General features: G+C 40.2%; 1 protein-coding gene across 5 annotated transcripts in view; it reads right to left on the minus strand.

Moving 5' to 3' along the window:
* Positions 1–1,896: 1,896 nt before the first annotated feature.
* KNTC1 (kinetochore associated 1) overlaps positions 1,897–18,216 on the minus strand; it is a 70,491-nt gene continuing 54,171 nt past the window's right edge. For 4 of the 5 annotated variants that reach the window (XM_005217760.5, XM_024977090.2, XM_010813889.4 and 1 more), the window contains 15 exons: positions 17,753–17,963; positions 17,524–17,633; positions 15,125–15,171; positions 13,661–13,739; positions 11,750–11,868; positions 11,237–11,372; positions 10,495–10,590; positions 10,060–10,116; positions 8,268–8,322; positions 7,892–7,955; positions 7,396–7,525; positions 6,222–6,311; positions 5,601–5,746; positions 4,476–4,566; positions 1,897–3,348 (listed from right to left, as the gene is read on the minus strand). In XM_005217760.5, coding sequence (XP_005217817.1) covers positions 3,331–3,348; positions 4,476–4,566; positions 5,601–5,746; positions 6,222–6,311; positions 7,396–7,525; positions 7,892–7,955; positions 8,268–8,322; positions 10,060–10,116; positions 10,495–10,590; positions 11,237–11,372; positions 11,750–11,868; positions 13,661–13,739; positions 15,125–15,171; positions 17,524–17,633; positions 17,753–17,963 — 1,449 coding nt within the window. In that variant the 3' untranslated portion in view covers positions 1,897–3,330. The remainder of the gene's footprint in view (positions 3,349–4,475; positions 4,567–5,600; positions 5,747–6,221; positions 6,312–7,395; positions 7,526–7,891; positions 7,956–8,267; positions 8,323–10,059; positions 10,117–10,494; positions 10,591–11,236; positions 11,373–11,749; positions 11,869–13,660; positions 13,740–15,124; positions 15,172–17,523; positions 17,634–17,752; positions 17,964–18,216) is intronic. The other variant, NM_001192091.2, reaches the window with a different exon arrangement.

Below are 18,216 nucleotides of genomic sequence, written 5' to 3' on the forward strand. Positions count from 1 at the left end.
TTTTTGGGCAGTGCTACATGGGCATGTGGGGAATCTTAAGTCCCCGACTAGGGACGAAACCAGCGCCCCCTGCAGTGGAAGCATGGAGTCTTAATCACTGGACCACCAGGAAGTCCCAGAATATAAAATTTTTAAATTTCATCAAGATCTTTGTCTATTGACATGCCTAGTGGTAGTGGGTAAATCCGCCTGCCAGTATGGGGGATACGGGTTCGATTCTTGGTCTGGGAGAATTCCACGTGCTTCGGAGCAATTAAGCCCGCGCACTACAACTACTGAGCCCATAAGCTCTCAGGCCCATGAGCCACAACTACTGAGCCTGAGTTTTTAGAATATGCTTAGGGAAGGGGAGGGAGAATGGCTGTATGGAGATGAGTGGAAAATAAAAATAATGGTCATGGCTAATAAAAATACAATAAATATCATAACAAGAAAGATTCTAATTATGTATTTGAACTTAAATTCAAGTATATTTATATAGCAAAAAACCACTTCATTGGCATATTAAAAGCTAACCTGTGGGCTCACCTGGTGGTCTAGTGGTTGAGAAACCGCCTGAAGATGCAAGGGCCACGGGGGTTTGATCCCTGGTCTTGGAAGATTCCACATGCTGAGGAGTAACTAAGCCCCTGCATGACAGCTACTGAGCCTGTGTGCCTAGAGCCTGTGCTCCTCAACAGGAGAAGCCACTGCAATGAGACGCCTAAACACTGCAATGAAGAGTAGACCCTGCTCGCCTCAACTAGAGAAAGCCCGAAGGCAGCAAAGCAGACCCGCTACAGCTGAAAAATAGAATAATAATAATAATTAAAAAAAGCTAACCTGCTACCTATCAGAACTTATGTGCATGTCTATTCATCTTCCACCAATTTATTTGATACGATTCCTAATCTAAAATTATTTTATTGTATTGAGGAATAACTGACATGTAATAATAGTTTCAGGTGTATATAACTCAACATTTGTATATTTGATGAAGTGATCACTACAATAAATCTAGTTGACATCCAGAAATTTACTCTGAACGATGAAACCAGTGTTAAGACGGAGAAAGAAATCCTTTTTAGCCCAGCTTGAGTCCAGGAAGTGCAGGCGTCCCCAACCCCCTGGGCCATGGACCGGTACCGGTAGGTGCCCTGTTAAGAACTGGGCCACAGAGCAGGAGGCGAGCAGCGGGCGAGCAAGTGGAGCTTCATCTGTATTTACCTCCACTCCGTATTGCTTACATTACTGCTTGAGCGCAAGAAAACAAGCTCAGGGCTCTCACTTACTCTGCACTATAGTAAACTATGTAATTATTTCATTATACATCACAATGTCATAATAATAAAGCACACAATTAATGTAACGTGCTTGAATCATACCGAAACCACCCCCGCCCCCCCGACCCCCATTTGTGGAAAAACTATCTTCCACAAAACCGGTCCCTGGTGCCAAAAAGGTTGGGGACTGCTGAAGTGGGAACGGTCATTTCCATTTGTTAAGTTCTGGTGCCACCACATGACCCTTTTGTTCCTTGCACATTTATGCCCAAGAGTAACAATCACAGGCTCTACTTGTGAGCTCAGCCTTATAATTACAGTTTTCTTAAGGATTAATCACATAGATGCTAAAGAAATACAAACGTAAATACCGAGACACTATTTTCACTGATCAAATTAGCAAAAAGTTTAAAAAGAAAAACTGCCCACTTTTTGGGAGGATGCAGTAAAGGAGACATCTATTTCTGGTAGGAATAGGGTTTCGTAAAGACCTTTGGAAATCACAGTAGGTGATGGAACCAGGGGGGTCAAACCCAGACTTGTTATTTATCCAAAACCCAGGTTTTTGATCATATTACGTTGACTTTCCTATACAGAAATATTTTTCTCAACAAGCCAAACAAAGGCAAATGAATTCTAGTATTATCAGCTTCAGTTTATTCACAAGTAGAACCAAAAGAGGTGTGATTAACATTTCTGTGTGCTGGGTACTGCTGAAGGTTTGCAGCTTCACGCAGCCCTTCCAGCCAGCTTCCTTCCTGTCCTGCCAGGGGCTTACAGCCTGCAGCCTTCATCTCTCAGGCTCCTTGCCAGATGGCTTCTGTTTAGCTCTGTCATTTCTTGGCACAGGCACGGGAATTAGAAGGTTGCTGAAAGCAAAATGCTGCTGTTTTTTCCCCTACTGGAAGGGGCTTGGCAGTGCAGCACGAGCGGAGGATAACCAAGGGCTGCAGGGGCAGCAGTGCCGGGGGAGGAGGCTCAGTCTCTGGAACAGCGGCACCCCCGGCTCGGAGCGAAAGCAGCTTCTTCTCTTTTTTTCCCCACTTTATGTGCTGCTGCGGGATCTTAGCTCCTGGACCAAGGATGGAAGCCGAGCCCCCTGCATGGGAAGCACTGAGTCTTCACCACTGGACCGCCAGGGAAGTCCCCAAAGGTAGGTTCTGATGTCCGGCTCGGAGCGAAAGCAGCTTCTTCTCTTTTTTTCCCCACTTTATGTGCTGCTGCGGGATCTTAGCTCCTGGACCAAGGATGGAAGCCGAGCCCCCTGCATGGGAAGCACTGAGTCTTCACCACTGGACCGCCAGGGAAGTCCCCAAAGGTAGGTTCTGATGTTAGGCTAATAGCTCCTTTCCTTCGGCTTCTCCAGTGCCCCTTCTTCATCTCCCTTTTGCCTTTCAGTCCTCTTGACACCTTTGTAATCAGTTCCTGACACTCAATCCTTCTCCGCTTCAACTATCCAGAGTGGTTTCTGTACATCTAGCTGGCCACTGATGGATATGCACGGCAGCAAAGATTATAGACATATTTACTCGAATGACTATCAGTTAAAAAGACTGATATTCTGGGACTTCTCTGATGGTCCAGTGGTTAAGACTTCACCTCCCAATGCAGGTGACACAGGTTTGATCCCTGGTCAGGGAGCTAAGATCCCACATGCCTTGTGGCCAAGAAACCAAAAGATAAAACAGAAACGATATTGCGACAAATTCAATAAAGACTTAAAAAAAAAAAAAGAGACTGATATTCTTATTTACATAGGTAGAAGAAAAGGATGTAAGCAGTTGCTTTACTTATTGGGAGAGCAAAATACTTTTCTTCATATACAGTACAAAAACACTGAGTCTCTACCAGTTATGCACGTAACTGGCAAGGAAAAGATTTATTAATTTGGGACATGAGTTGTTTATGAGGCAGTTCTGCTGTTACTAAGCATCTTAGTTATTACTTCTCGGGGAATATTTGACAATAGCTATTGCACACAGATTGCACAATTTAAAAACTGTAATAAATAGTGTCAGTTATTAACAGATTCCAAACTTCTTGTTCTTCTTGAAAAAACTTTGATCTATTAGGATCCATTAAACATCTAAATGGGAAGAAACACAAGCATTTCTATGAGTGTCAGTGTTTTAAATAGAAAATTGTTTGACAAACTACAGAAAAGACAACTATATTGCTAAAAATCTATGTATGAGGTTATTTTGCATTTTAGACAATTATGATCAGAGAAAAACAGATACATTTTAAGGGCCACAAACTTGTCTCCTGAATCAATACTCTCCCGTTTTGAAAAAGGTAATCTTATGTCATTGATCACAACAGACTGGAAATGAACGAAAGAAGTTACTAATGGATGTTAACAAAATGTAGGCTAAATATTTTAATATGCTTGATCTGGACCGAGGGAAGAAAAAACCATAATAACCTAATAATGTTTACTAAAACTACCAAAACACAATCAAAATGAAAAATTTTACCTTATACTTAAGTTCAGAACAAGAGTAAAAATGATTTATGTGTGGTTTTTATACACAAAAGCATTTGGAAGAATGCACACGAACATGTAAACAGTGATCTTATCTCTGGTTACTGAGATTTCAAGTGTTCAGTTTTTTTGTTATTATTATTTTTTTCTCCTCCAGATTTTTGTTTTTCTATACTGGACATGTATGTCTTAGCTAATTAAAGAAAAAGAAATAAAAGCAATGGAAACTCCAGCACAACATTAATCAATGTGCTTTGAAATTTAGTTTGGTGGTCCAGTGGTTAGGACTTTGCACTTGCACTGCTGTGAGCCCGGGGTTCAGTCCCTCGGTGGGGAACTAAGATCCCACAAGCTTTGAGGTGCAGCCAAATAAGTAAATACAATAAAACTTGGTTTGTCACCTGCTCCTGTATTAAAAACAAGACTCCACAAGGAGTCCTGATTCTTGAGAGCACCTGAGAGGCTGGGAGGGCCAGATCTGAAAACTGCAGGCCACTCAGGTACAGCAACTGGCCTGAGGCCACACGGCTGCTTCCTGGCACAAATGAGTGGAACCAAGACCTCCTGATTCTGAGTCTGGGACTCTGTCATACAAAAAGTGAAATGTGAAAATACAGGCAGTTTGTACATAAAAACACATTTATCTTCACAACAGGCTGGTTCAATATCAAGACCCTAGAAACAGAAATGGTGTCAGGTTAAAACCCAGTAACTTGGGCCAGATTTACCTTCAGAGTTTCACAGGGAGTGGTGCCTGGTGGTATGGGCTTCCCACAATGCTTGTAATATTCAGTTATAAAGACTGAAGCGTCATCTAAACTATGAAACCAAAGAGAAGAAGAAGGGCATAAGGAAAATGTGGGGGTGATATGTAGGTCTGCCATCTCGACTATGGCAGTGGCTTCACAGGTGTACAGCAAGATCTATCACATGACACACCTAAAGTATGTGCAGCGTAGTATATCAACGCACCGCAAAAAATACTACTTGTTCATAAATGACAACCTGTAATTACGGCTGGATCACAGGCGGTAAACAAGCAGAAAGAGATCCACGGTATGGGACTTCCCTGGTGATCCAGTGGCTTAGACTCCATGCTCCCAATGCAGGGGACCAGGGTTTGATCCCTGGAAAGGGAACTAAGATCCCACATGCTGACTCCGCATGCCACAGCTAAAGATCCTGTATGCTGCAACTAAGACCCGGTGCAGCCAAATAAAAAAAGAAATAAAAATTTTAAAAAGAAAAGAAAAAGAAATCCATGGCATGCTACTAAGAAAGAGACACTTCCCAGGGATCAGCACAGTTAGACCAAACAAACGTAGGGATGGATCTGGAAACATTTCAGTCCTGACTGAGCTTTCTCTTTTTTCAGTGCCAACTCATTTTGCCCTTCTTTTTAATTTCCAAATCTGCTCCCAACACCATCCCAAGGGATACTATTTCTAAACTTGTGGGTACTGGAAAATTAGATAAGCTTAGCAAAAATGATGTTATATCCAGTTGTCCATGCCTCTAGTCAAGTGTCTAAGGAGTAAAGTTGTAATGTTGGGTTTTAGAGCAGGACTGTGAGATGCCTATTTTGGGATTTCAGGCAGCTTGAGTAATTGTCTGATTCTAAGTTCATGTTCCAAGAGACTGGGTTACAAAACAGCTACTTCTGAGTATGTGTTAGCAGTATGGTATGCATAATGTAGTGATGCTACAGTTTAATATTCAGAGCTTTAATTACAACCAAATAGCTTTATAATTATCTGATATCTTCCTCCAAAGTAAAGATAAATTTTAGGATATTCTACATTAAATTGTTTTTTTTACATTAAGTTGTTCTTAAAAAAATTTTATCAACTTACCTTAACTCATCTGCCAAATAGTTTACGAGTTCAGTGATGTTGTTGGTATTCATCATGTGTGATTTCAACACTGGGAAGTATTTTGTCTTTGCCAAAATCCCAAACTCCTTCTTATCTATGATATTTTTCAGCACCAGACTTCTAATCTATAGAATAACAGGTATCATCATATTCAAAATGTGTTAAATGCCACACTGTCTCCTTCAATATCAAAGCATTTGTGATAATTAGATGTTAAATAATCACTGCATTGTGACTAAGCCTTCCTTTTGAGGCAGTGGGCTGGGGGGTGGGGGGGACTGCTTTGGCCCATTTTAGCATACAGTGAATAAATTAAAAGTTGTTGTTGTTAAGCATTTCAGGATTTTTTTTGAGGAAAATCTGTTCACAGTGACAAGCATTGAAGGCTACAGATTTTCCACTGTGCACAGAAGTAAACAGGACACCCAGGGTGTCTGACTTTTAAAAATTTACTAAGGCTTTAATGAGAGTGACGTAATTGTATACATTAACAAACAGATGGAGATGGTGAGTTTTCAGCTTAATCTTGGTTTGGGGAAAATTGATTACCTCCTAATAACAAATTTTTCATAACAAAAGGGAGAGGAAACTGCCACTTACTTGATGTGAAAACCCTGCCAACTGGCCAGTATTCATATGCTCCTCTAATTGCTGTAAAATGATCTGAGGGTCACACGAGCTCAGAAAATTCTGGAGGAAAAAAAAAGTCAAAATATAATTAATAGAAAAGTATAATCACTACTAATTTCTGTCAAACCTGGAAGGTTTTCGTATTTACATTTGAAATATCTTAAAGCGTATCTAGTACAGAAAAAAGACCGCCTCTATAACAACAACAACAACAAAATTACTGAAGTAAGGAAAAAGCATTTTACAAATAACTATTTCAATGGCAAAGAGCTGTTTAATAAACATTTTGTCATCCTAAGTGCCAGAAGGAATCTATTTAAATACTAAAACTCTGAAAAGCATCAACAGATGAGTTTAAGACTAGTCAAAAGAGAACAAAGTCAAGGACAGGCACAGATGGCTTTGGGAAAAAAATGAAACAAATAGAGCATGTGACAAATAAAAAATACGTGTGTTCATTTATATAGATCTTTATGAACTGGCTTATCTACCCATGGGGAAATCGTTGTAAAACAGTTCAAAATGCTTTGTTCTATTTATTCTATAGTATAAAGGGGATGGGAGCTATTTTTAAAAGTTCTGTCCTCAGAATGCTCATGTGCCTTTTTCAGACACCCACACACAACCTGACTTTTCTATTTTCCGCAACTAATCACCAAGTCAAGCTGCACTCAAGCCATCTTCCTCTGGTTTGTTTTTGTTGCCACCACCCTCCTTTGGGCACTCACCTCCTCAAGCTTCCCTGGCCTAGTCACAAGGCTGGTGTATGTGCATCAGGTGAGATGAATTTCTATCCAAATGCAAGAGCTTCTTAGGAGTTTTACTTCTTGCTCCCTCTCTCTTCTGATCAAGCCCAAGTGGATTACTTCCCTCTAAATACCGCCTGAGCATTTCACTTTGCATTTGCAGGAAAATTCACTGTTTTCCACTGATAGAGAATAAGGTCCAAACTCCTCTTAAGGCTTTCTAAGATAAGCCTTCATCTATCTTTCAGTCATACCTCCCACTAGACCCCAACACAAACCTTCTATCCTACTCATGCTTTACAGGTTTGATGAAAACGAAGTGCTATCTTTGGCAGGGGACATGCAATGTGAGACCTTCCACCTCTTTGGCAGCCCCAGATGAGTAATTTGTCAGATACCTTTATTTCCTGGTGCCTTTTTTCTGAGTGGGGCATGAGCATTAGACACGCTAATGCAAAAGCCGGAAGCTCTAACTGGACATACTGTCTGGCCACTCTGATCATGTCGAGGTCATCTGAAACTGGACATCTTCAAGAGAGCATGTTAATTAGTTAATAACCTGTCGGATTCAAGTCTATACATGTTGAGCAACAAATACTTAGAAGACTAAAAATCTATGATCTAACTATATGATTTACAGTAATCACAAAAGGTACTCTATATTTACATTAAAACTAGGTACAAATTTTAGAGAATGCGTACTGAATATAAGTTCATTAGCTGCACTGCACAAAGAAAGTAGACACTGTAAAAATAATAGAGATATTTTATTTTCAATCAAGTGGTGTGCTTAACTTCCTAGGAAAAAGGCATTACTCATAAGGTACGTTTATTAGAAAGGAATTTTATAAGCAACAAATTTGATTTGGGGGGTAGGAAAAATATTTTACTTACTCTAGAACAGCAATGAGACTCTCACAACAATCTGACAGCTGACTGGGGCTTAAAGGACAAGAGGCTGAAAATAAAAAGCAACAATCATGTGTTTAGGAACCTCCCTGGTGGTCCACTGGTTAAGACTTTGCCTTCCAATGCAGGCGACACAGGTTTGAACCCTGGTTGGGGAGCTAAGATCCCGGCAGGCCTTATGGCCAAAAACCCAAAACATAAAAAACAGAAGCAATATTGTAACAAATTCAAGAAAGACTTTAAAAATGGTCCACACTAAAAAAAAACCACACACACAAAGAAACCAAAGCAAACCCAATAATGTGTCTATATACAAAACTATAAAAGGCTACTGTCAACATTTCAGGGGACAGAAAAATACCTGAAAGCAGTGGTATCTGAACCACACACTGCCAAGCTCTGCCGAAGTAGGGGACCTGTGGAGACACGTGTATCAGAGAACTCATGTCTGGGGTCTTATGAACTCTGCTTTGCAGTCACAGAACTATATACATTTAAGGGCTTATATTCTTGACCTTAAGACCAAAATCTTAAGTTGCCATTTCCCTGTTCTAGAGCATCAAGATTCTAGAATATTCCTCATACTATATATTTTAGGATATTAACACATAATCCTGGCTGATTTATTATTGTTTTTTGCTCTGCAAAATACTCTCTTATATTTAAAAAAACTATATTATAGTTGATTTATAATATTAATTTTAGGTATGCAACATCGTGACTCAGTATTTTTACAGATTATCCTCCACTAAAGATTATTATAAGATAATGGTTATAACTCCCTATGCTATGTCATACGTCCATGCTGTTTATCTGTTTTTGTTTATTTATTTTGGCTGTACTGGGTCTTAGATGCAGCATGAAAGATCGAAGATCTTCACTGTGCACATGAACTCTTAGTGGTGGCATTTAGTTCCCTGACCAGGGATTGAACCGGGGCCCCTTGCCTTGGAAGTGCAGCCTTAGCCACTAGATCACCAAGAAAGTCCTGCTTATCTGTTTTATACATGGTAGTTCTATCTCTTAGTCCTATAGCCTTAATTTGCCACTCCCCATTTCTCTCTGGTAATCACTTCTTTGTATTCTCTATCTGCGAGTCTGTGAATATACTAAAAGCCACTTAATTGTATACTTTAAAAGGGTAAATTTTACGTGTGAATTATATCTCAATAAAAAAGGAGATCTGTACATGCTAATAGGAAACAATCTCCAAGATACCATCGTTACATGGAAAAAAACACTTCATCTGGAATGTGATTTAATTTATATGTACAAAAATGAACACACACACACACAATATACACACGCACGTACACATACACCTGCTTAGATGATACTAGGAAACTCTAGAAGAGAACAAAGGAAACTGTCAACAGGAGTCACTCCTGGGGAGATTATGAAGGGAAGTGGTAAGGGAAAATTTTCACGTTTTACTTAGCATATGTTCTAAGTTACCAAACTAAGAATAAAATATATATTTTGGGTGGGCTACGGTCCGTAGGGTCACAAAGAGTCAGACATGACTGGATTGAAGTGACTCAGCACTCACATATTATATATTATATGTATTACATATATGTACAGTGATTGTGTATGTGAACAACACGTGAAATGCAGAAAAGATGAATAAGACAGGGTTTCTGACTTTAGGAATCTTCAAAATCCAAGATGGGCAGTCACATGTGTGATTTAAATAATTTATACCAGGACTTCCCTGGTGTCTGGTGGTTAAAAATCTGCTTTGCAATGCAAGGGACAGGGGTTCAATCTCTGATCAGGGAACTAAGATCCCACATGCTGCAGGGTAACTAAGCCCAAATGCCACAACGAAGACCTGATGCAGCCAAATAAATAAGTAAATAAATGTTTTAAAAATAAATACATTATACCACGACCAGAGTTATAGTTGAGCCCATGTATTTTAAGGGCATGAATGGAGATGTGATTCATGAGGCTTAGGGGACTTGGGGAAGTGATGTCTTGGGGAAGGCAAAGTCTGAGCTGAGTATTCTTGGTCCAGGCACCATTTTAATAGAACAGCACCCTGCAGCTTCACTGAGGAACTGACTACTTAATCCAGGGTACCTGTGAGTCACAAGGTCAGTGAGTCTAAAGATTAAATTCTATAAAATTTATTTTAGAAAACTACATACCTGCCACAGAGGATAGATGCTAGAAATGGCTGTTAAAACCTTCCTTAGATAAGGAATCTGAAAAAATGAAACAAAAGTTCTGAAGATTACCAAATGAAAAATTCCAAAGTCCAATCTAGGAGTCTGAAACTTTCACAAAGAATATCAGGCAAATGTATCTTCTCTGAGGGTCAGCAGAGAAGGTCACCTATAAATCCACAAACATCAAAAGACATCAGGGAATCTTCTGTATGTTTCAAGTGAAATTTATGTCAGTTTTGAGACTGCACTTTCTCTGGCCTCATGCCACATTCTTTAAGTTGGGCATGAACCAAATGAGAGTGAACATTTTCCACATACTTCTGTTCAGTAACAAGTATCAGTGCAAAATGTTTAGGAGATGCTGTGCAAAATCTTTAAAATATACCGCAGTCTAAGGCACTGAGTTTTACTTACCATATTGAAGCCAAGAAGCTTTTGCAAGAGTCCATTCCAAAGCTGCAGGTCATAGATTTTGTATTCTAAACAAAGCTCAGTCACCAACTTTACTGCCTGAAGCAGGGGAAAAAAAAATACTGAATCAAGACACCAGTAAATTCAACCATCTTTGGAAAAGGTAGGATAGCTGAAGACAAAATATGCTTACAGCCAACCTGTGTCTACTGCCTAATTTCAATGAAGACCCTCATCTGTCTAGGGAAAGAAAAAAATTATTTTTCTTTCTTGATGTTATGGACTCACAAACAGCATCTCAGGCTCCTCCTCCTCCCCGCTTTGTTTCTTGTGTCCTAGAACAGTTTGCCTATTGGCCGCATATCCTTCCTGCCCTGGGTTCCAGCTGCCTCAGAGACTGAACTCCCACTGGTAACTAGAAGGAAGAGGAACAAAACTTCCTGCACAAGGACAGTCTGTCTAGATGAGGACAGACAGGCTTGGGGTGGATTAAAAAAGCGTTACCCCCACCACCCTGCCCTGGTAGGAAGGGATGGCTTCAGGCCTTAGGCTTTTGGGAGAGAGGTAAGGCAACTTCCAAGTTGCCGTGTCACCAGCCAGGAGAGGAAAACAGGAAAGCTCTCAGAACAGCAGACCTGTTCAGGAATCAAGGGTTTCTTTGGATCTGTCTTTCAGGGATCTGAGTGGTGGCAGGCAGCATCTGAGACGATGGAGGCCGCCACTGCAGGTATCTTGGTGTACATACCATGGGTTCGTGGCTGTGGTTTTTCCAAAGACCCTTAATCATGCCTTCTTTAGGGCTGTTGCAAAATAATTCATAGGTGATGGGGATATTCAGCGCCTCAAATGATGCCAGAAAAGTTATACATTTCAAGTAAGATCTGAAAAACAGAGGCAGGAAATGGGAATCTCCTCACTAGCCACATTTACGTTTAAAATAAAAGCCAACACTTAGAAATATTGGACTGGTCTATTACATGTCTGTTTTAGGCTTCTAAGATATAGTCAAGAAATATTAGAAAGAAATCAACTGGAGGAAAATGAAGAAAACACTCAGTTTCTGAAAGTCTCAAAGATTCAAGAGAAACAAGATGTCCTTCAGGGCCTGTCTCCTCTCTGCCAGAACAGGACACTCGAGGCAAGAGCACCTTGTTGACACAGCCCCTCTAATGTAATCTTCTGAACTAAGAGGCTTAAAAGTTATGGTTCCAAAGAGTGACCCGTTTTCTATTAATACAATTTTAAAAATTCCACTTACTTCACTTCTTCGATGGATTTTTTGAAGAGAGATTCTATAGTTTCCTTGTCAGCCAAGTAGAGGAGACACTGCAGGGCTCGAGTTCTGTGGGCGAAAGTGAGCTGGTGCATCCTGAGCATCTGTAAGACCAAAGAAGTTTCAGAGCTGCACCCGTGGGTTTTAGTTGGGTAACTGAGCTTCAATTTAGGTGACCTGAGCCATGTTGGTTTTTAAAAGATTAAAGCCAGGAATTCTCTGGCAGTCTAGTGGTTACAACTCTGCACTTTCACTGCCCAGGGCTCAGGTTCAATCCCTTGTGGGGGAACTAAGATCCCTGAAGCCATTTGCATGGCCAAATTAGGGGAAAAAAAAAGAAAGAAAGAAAGATTCAAGTCTATGTTTGCCCTTGGGGGAGGGGGTTCAGTGGTTCTCAAATTGTGTTCCATGGTCCCCTGCCTGAGGGCTGAAGGGTTCCTCACAGTCTTTCAGAAAGAACAGGGTGAGAACCACTTTCATAATAATACCATGATGGACTCTACCATTTACACTTTGTTAATACAGGTTGGCCAAAAAGTTCAGGTTAGGTTTTTCCCATAAGATGTTATTTAACATCTTATGGGAAAACTCGAACAAACTTTTTGACCAACCCAATATTTGCACTCATGGTGCAAAAGCACTGGTGGGTAAATGCTAGGAACACCCGACTGCTGTGAAAGCCACTGCATTCTTCACATTTTCAGTATTGAAAATAAGGGAGATGTCCACATAAGAGGGTTCTTGATGAAGTAGTAAAAATTAATATATAACTGAGTTCACATTTGCATACACATTATTAATTAATCAAAATGCTTTCATTAATGTCCACGTGACATGACAGGAAGTACACATAAACACAACGCGGTGTGAGGATTTTCTCAGGGAAAAGCACTTGTATGACTGAGCTGGGAGCTGAACCTGGTACTTTTTCAAGGAATATCATTTTTACTTACTTGCCAGGATAACTATCAGATAAACTAAGATGCAAGAGAAAGAGGGAGTTCCTTCACGCTGCTTGTCATCAAGAACAAACGATCAGCATCTTAGCCTTTCCCTCTTTCTTCCTTCTATCCTTTGACCTACATCTTTCCTTTCCCTCAGCTCCAACTGCCTCAGAGTGCACTTTTTTTTTTTTGCCCACGTCCTGTGGCTTGTGGGATCTCAGCTCCCTGACCAGAGAGCAAACCTGAGCCTTCAGCAATGAGAGCATGAAGCGCTAAAGAAAGTTCCCCAGAGAGCATTCCCATACAGACAGGCCTGAAGGTCAAAGAAGTCACATGCTTTTAGGGATAAGGGGAAGTTCTGACTAGTTAAGAGTTTAGTGGGAGGGGGTGCGACAGGTCAGGCAGGGCCTGGAGACCAGAGTGGAGACTTCTCTCACTCCTGCTGGCTGGGGGTCCCTGGTATTAGGAATGTTGACTGGGGGCTTCCCTGGTGGCTCTGACAGTAAAGTGTCTGCAATGCGGGAGACCTGGGTTCGATCCCTGGGTCAGGAAGATCCCCCGGAGAAGGAAATGGCAACCCACTCCAGTATTCTTCCCTGGGAAATCTCATGGACAGAGGAGCCTGGTGGGCTGCAGTCCATGGAATTGCAAAGAATTGGACACTACTGAATGACTAACACTGGACCAGGGTGTTAGGACAGTGAACATGGATAACCCGTGGGAACTGCCAACGCTTGCACCACTCAGTTTGCAAAATAGGATGTTTCTGCAGCCAGCACTAAATGGAGCTCAGCAGACACTACAAACCTCATCTACAGAGTAAGACATAGTTTGAGAAAGTACAGAGAAAGCATTATCTTAGTCATCTGTCAATAGTAAATATGCAGGGAAAAAATGTTAAGCTGAAATATGAGATACAAAAATGAGTTCTGACCAAATTTTTAGAGCTTACGGTTGTGGCTGATGTTGCAAAGATGAACAGCATTCTTGAACTATAATCAACTGGACGAGACAGAAGGAGATACAGGACTCTGAAAAAATATTTTTTTATTACATTTAGATTTTAATTTAGTGACTGATTAGAGACTTGCTTTATTATCCATAAAAAAACAGCATCAGACAGCCCAAACAAAGGCCTGAAGGGCTATGGGTCAAGGCCACTGTTTACTTTCCTCTTTAAAGGATGCTTAATCTGCTCTTGGGTTCCTTCACAGCTAAAGAAGATAATAAAGACACAAAAGATAGGCCTCACTCTTCTCATCTAGGAAATGGCTAAGCAACCTCTGATAGTTTAAATCTCTCTGGTTAAGAAATTAATACAAACCATAGCTGCAAAGTACACTGAACACCACTATACATGGAAACTTGTGTTTTAATTCACAGGACCTTGTTAGTGGCACGTTTTAACCTCGGGACACAGGGCAGACTGCCTGCCTTCCCCCCAGCCCCCAAGAGAAGGGCAAGATGGATCAGGCAAATTGGAGGAAAAAGGGATAGAGATTCTAGTGGGAAAAGACAGGAAGTTATGAAATTGCCATGAATTACTCTCTGGGATCTCCATCTTGGAAGTTTTCTCTATGAACTATTCCCCCTAAGCCTTTCCGTGTTGGCTGCTTCGGTCAGATGCTCCAGGAGCTTCCTCTTGCTCAAAGGTGTTCTTGCTCTTGAAGGACTAAGCAAAGACGAGGGAGTGCCCAGAGGGAAGGAGAGCCTGGAGGGGGTACTAGACCAGTTCTGCCCAGATCAGGAGAAATCCTTTTCTGGGGTTTATCTTCCTATACCCTCTCTTACTATAGGATCTCCACGGCTGATGTGGGGTGTAGAGCTTCATGAGCGACCCGACCATTGACACTTCTGGCCTACACCAAAACGGCAAGAAGCTGGCATGCATGCCACCACTCACTCTCCCATGCCTAAGCCAAGTGTCATTAACGGATTACCATGTTTTCTGATTTGAGCACCGATAAGTCTGCTCAAGAGAGCAAGCCATTACCAACCAGACTTATAGTACGTGACACCAGTGTGCCTTTCTGGGTCTGTCTTAGGTTAGACGTGAAAAAGGAATCCTGGTGGCCCATATCTGAACCAGCCTAGCTTGACAGGGACAGAGAACACGTCCAAGTCTGGGGTCAGAGTCCTGGCTACACAAGAGTTTTCCTTTGCTCACAGTACATTCTCTGCTAAATGTACGAACTCACAGAGGATTCAGAAACCCTGGATCTTGGTTGTTTCTTATTTATTTGACTGGAGATATTTAAACACACTCATAGTCCTGTGTCAGTGAACTGATTCTTCTCAGAGGTTCTGATCCAAGTTATACTAAGAAAGCCTTTTTTAAAACTACTGGTTTTAAAATCATTGGTAAGATTCCTATTGGGCAACAGGGTGTAGACAAATATAAGTAAAGGAAGAATACCTTCGTAGTGTTTCATCTTCTTGAAGTTCAAACAATTCTGATGGTGTCTTTGAAAAAGTGGATAAACAAGTTAAAAACAGAAGAAAACTGATTGACTACATAAGATTATGAAAGTCTATTAAATGAAAAAGTCCAACATGCAAAACTGTATTTACAGGAGGGGGTGGTGCAGCGGCAGAGTGCATGCGTAGTGTGCACAAGGCCTGGGGTTCAACTCCCAGCACCTCCATGTTTGGTGACAACAAAGAAAAAAAAAAGACTTATAAAACAATTACATTTACAGATAAGAAATTAGTGTAATTCATCACTTTATGAGAAGATTCTTGCTTTAAAAATGGGTTTACTCAAATTCATTCGGTCAACAAATACATACTGAGTGCTTACCACGCACCAGGCATAATTCTGGGCACATGGGTTCCCTGAGTGAACAAAACAAATATTCCTGTCCTCCTGGAGTTTACATTCATTGGGTAACTTTTAAAAGGAAAGGACTGTGAATTATATGAGTTGTCCATTAATTCAGTATATATTTATGGGGACTTACACAGAAATGCATTAGGTGCATTACGTGTATAAATACAGTTTCTAGTCTCACAGGGATTTCAGTTTAGTGTTCCAGATTTATGCATTAAGTTAAAACATGGGGGTTTGAGTGTCAACCATAGATTCTGTGTGGCCTGGATATGCTTCTAACTCTTCTGTTTCCACTGATACATGGTCCTTGCTCTTGGTAAACACTTAAAAAATACTTATTAAATTGAATTACAAGTGATATAAAAACCATGAGTTGAAAAGCTAATGTCACATCAGTTATACTATTTGTTTACAAATACATTTTTTTCTAAGGACACCTGCCTAGGTGAACAGAAGAATTACAGAATCTCCTTAAGTAAGTTCTCCCTGAAAACTGAGAAGAAACGGTGCAGAGAATTTTGCATTTGGAATGCTGAATCCCATCACAAATTTAGATGCTAATATTATTTCTAAAAAACTGACATTATGTGTCTCCTTACGTGATACACTGAAGAGAACATATCACCTACAGAATATTATTGCTAAAAATCCATAACTTGAATCTAATCATGAGAAACATCAGAAACATAAATCCAGAATGAGACATTTTGCAAACCAGAGTCTGCACCCTCCAAAAAAGACAAAGTCTCAGCACAGATAAGAGTCAAGTAAGAATCATCAATACAAAAGAAGTAAGGGCTATGGGTGGTGCAGGGAGGAATGTGGAGAAGAGCAGGATATTACACTGTTTCAAAACACCTCCCTTAGTAATTACAAAAGGAAATATAGTAACTGTGTCTGAGAGAAATAAACAACAGTGTAACCAAGTTATCTAAATTCACATCCTCTATTTGGGCAAAGAGGCATCATGTGCCTCTAAACCTCATACCCTGGGAAGGACACCCTATCACCCAGGTAACATACTGCCCCAAATGCAAAACTCCAGTCTTATCATGAGAACACAGAAAAGCCCAAGGGGAGGGGCCGCTGACAAAATAACAAGCCTGAACTGTTCAAAAATGTCAGTGTCATGAAAGACAGAAAAGTTGTGGAACTGTTCTAGAGTAAAAGAAATTACAGACATGACAAATACAACACATAACCCAGGATTAATTAGATCCTGGTCTCAGAGGAGAAAATTACTATAAAGAACATCATTGGCACAACTGGTTAAACTGTAACATGGACCATAAATTCAAGTATACAAACATATACATATATGTATTTTATCAATACTCTATCAAAATCGTGTCTGATTTTTATAATTATACTGTGGTTCAATGAGAGAAAAATCTTTGCTCTTTGAATTACACACCTAATTATTAAGGGTAAAGGGGCATGACACATGGAATTTACTCTCAGAGGGTTCAGAAAAATGTTACGGGTAAACATATTATAGGGAGAATGACGAAGCAGATGTGGCAAAATGTTTAAAAACTGACAGATCTGGGTGGAGGATACACAGCTAATTCTTTTGTACTATTCTTCCAACTTTTCTGTACCTTTAAACTTATTTCTAAATAAAAAATAATCATATGACCATAAAGTCTAAGCATAGGCCACTTCTATTATATAACAGTTCATCTGAAACCATCAATTAAAAGGAAGAATGTATCAACTATATTTCAATTAAAAAAACACTAGCAAGTGAAAAAAGAAAAGACAGACTAGCTGCAAAATAATATTTAAAGGAAAAGAAAAAGTAAACAACTTCATTAAAACTCATCAGGTAACAGAGGTATTAAAATGCTCAAATGTTCCTTCTTCTAAGAGCCTGTGCTTCTAATGAGAAGTCATATCATGGCGAGACAAATAATCACCCTCTTCTTTGAGAAGACGCCACTGGCTCATACTCAACAACAGACACCATCAAAGCAAGCACTTACTTCATCAGGTTTGGCGGACGGGCACAGCCATTTTTCCAACAACATGTCCCAGACTTTTTCCAAATTAATTTCATTGACTTCAGCTATTTCTTTAGCAGCTGTGTGAATATCTAAGATATTTAAGATAAAGAATTAAAAAAAGAACCCCAAGTTTTCAATGCAAGATACCAGGGAATCAAAAGGATAATTCTCCTTGGATGGAAAGATACAAAAAGAGTTTTGCCCTCACCAGGATAATCTTTCCCACATGAATTCTGAATTCTTTGGTTTATGCTGGGATGTTCGTACAGACTGACAATGAGATGGACTGGTTTTCCGATCACTCTTAAATACTCAGCAGTGTTCAGCTTGTGGGCTATGAGCACAGCTTCCGTGCCTGATCGCCGGTACTGAACATGAAGCTTCTTCAGCAGAGCTTCAGCTTTTTCACGTGTCTCATCCTTTTAAAAAATTCCAAGCAAACAGAAACTTGTTTTCTAAATCTTCAGTGAGACTAAGAATCTATCTTTATCAATCAAGGTCCCTTCCTGCCTTAGTTACAACCTTAGTAATCTACACCAAGCCTCATTTTCTTTCTCCAGTTTAGGTCCCCAACCCTTGAAAATATCTATCACCAGGGTGGGCTGAAAAGGGATGCTAGAGAGCACAACTTAAATTAAAAAGAAAGTGGACTCTGACAACCCAGAGAGGTGA

The sequence above is a fragment of the Bos taurus genome, chromosome 17 (assembly GCF_002263795.3).
Source record: "Bos taurus isolate L1 Dominette 01449 registration number 42190680 breed Hereford chromosome 17, ARS-UCD2.0, whole genome shotgun sequence".
Lineage (NCBI taxonomy): Eukaryota > Metazoa > Chordata > Mammalia > Artiodactyla > Bovidae > Bos > Bos taurus.